Below are 1767 nucleotides of genomic sequence, written 5' to 3'. Positions count from 1 at the left end.
TTCTGCTCTATTTAATTACTATTGCGCCAGACTTAGGCTTATTGCTTAGGACGATGACCAAAAAGCACCACTGTGCACCCACAATGTGCTGATTTTTTAGCATTTCTCTCTAAAAATACCTCTGAAACTAGCAAAGCTAAAGCTTCAATTGCTCAGACATAGCACAGGACCTGTTTCATGTACTTCACTACACGAAGCCACGGCCATGCACCAGGTCTGAGACTGCACTATCAGTGCAACCAAATCCTAACTCCATCCTCTTAACTACAGAGGTACCTGTGCTCAATCCGCATCTTCTCAAACCTAAGTTTTACAGCATAACCAAACTTGTAATATTTGATGGCTGCTTTTGGTAGGTTTTTTTTTTCTTCAGAAAGGAAAAAAAAAAGTGGAGCTTTTTGGCCATCAGAAAGAAGGGAAATCCTGGGTTAACTCTTGACATTTACTATTAATGAGGAGCCAGAAGCGTTTGAACAGAACACAATTTGTTTTAACTAAGCACTTCTGTGATGCTGGGAAGGTATGGGGCTTTTTTGTTGTTTTTTTTAATTACTGAATGTTGAAACAGAACACCTCCTTGAAGCATTCATGTGCATCAGTCTATCAAACCATTTACTCAAATTAAATGTGTAATCCTTCAAAATGCCTCCTTTTAAATTAATGAGTTTAAGTAGCTTGAGTTCACCTGAAAAGATCGTATGGGCACCTGACCTCATGAATTCTATTAATTATATTGGAAACTTGTTGGAAGGGATACTCTGCATAATCTTACTGTACCCCAACAGATGTGAGATTAGCGAGGCTTAGTTCCCCCTACCCAAATCTGTGGAATTTAAAGCAAACAGCTTCAAAAGAGGAAGAGATAAGAAATAAAGGGCAAGAGCGTATACCTCCTCTGCTATCTCCTGCATTGTCTGCACTGGAAGTTAAGAGAAATATCAGTTCAAAGCTTCTCTGTAACAATGCTGAGACAAACATCATACCACTGGTTTTTTGCTATAAGTAGAATCCATGGCCCTCCAACTGATGGTTAATCAGCTCTTTCACAAGGAGAACAGAGAATGAGTCATTCTGTTTCCACTCAAAGGAGTTTAAAGGTGCTTATGTAAATATCATAATTAATCAGATACTAAAGGCAGGCATTTCATTATTTAGCACCTCTGCCACAGCCTTATTTAAGCCCTACGATTTTAACATTTACTGTTCAGATATGCACACTTCTCCTTCAACACTACAACAAAGCAGATTAATTTAGCCTCTCTGATTGCTGTTTATTTTTAGTTAGGACTTGTTTTGTGCTGACAAACCACTTTAAAGTTACAGTCGTCGTTCAGCCCCCCCCCAGCTCTTTCCTCCACTTGGCAGTCACAACTCGCCCTGGGCTAGGCACTAACATCCGCACCCGCACGTCTCTCCCTCCTAAGGAAGGAGCCATCCTGAGCCAGCCCACCCCTCTGCCCTGCAGACACCCACCAGGAGAAATAAAGGGGGAGGGGGGGCGGGGGAAGAGAAAAATGGAGAAAAAGGCAGCAGGAAAGGGGGGAAGCTGTCCTCACCAGTCTGGCCATCGCCTCACCTGATGTAGTCGTTTCTGCAGAGAATCATCCCGCTCTTGGTGTAGCAGGAGGTACCGATGTCCCCCAGCTGGGCCTGGCAGCAGGAGCACTTGAGGCAGCGGCTGTGCCAGTAGCTGTCCATGGCGTAGAGCAGGAAGCGGTCGGCGATCTTCCCCCCGCAGCCGGCGCACCTCTTCCAGGGAGGGAGCCC

General features: G+C 44.4%; 1 protein-coding gene across 1 annotated transcript in view; it reads right to left on the bottom strand.

Annotated features, from left to right (window-relative positions):
* The window catches only part of LMO4 (LIM domain only 4), a gene marked incomplete at its 5' end in the record, with an annotated part of 12379 nt that extends 10618 nt beyond the window's left edge, over positions 1 to 1761 (bottom strand). Inside the window, one exon of the mRNA XM_005422055.2 lies at positions 1577 to 1761. Within this exon, the coding sequence (XP_005422112.2) occupies positions 1577 to 1761 (185 nt within the window). The remainder of the gene's footprint in view (positions 1 to 1576) is intronic.
* Positions 1762 to 1767: the final 6 nt, after the last annotated feature.

This window comes from Geospiza fortis, unplaced genomic scaffold, assembly GCF_000277835.1.
Source record: "Geospiza fortis unplaced genomic scaffold, GeoFor_1.0 scaffold403, whole genome shotgun sequence".
In the NCBI taxonomy this organism is placed as follows: Eukaryota; Metazoa; Chordata; class Aves; order Passeriformes; family Thraupidae; genus Geospiza; species Geospiza fortis.
The sequence above is the reverse complement of the archived record's forward strand: the minus strand, read 5'-3'. Positions and strand labels throughout refer to the sequence as shown.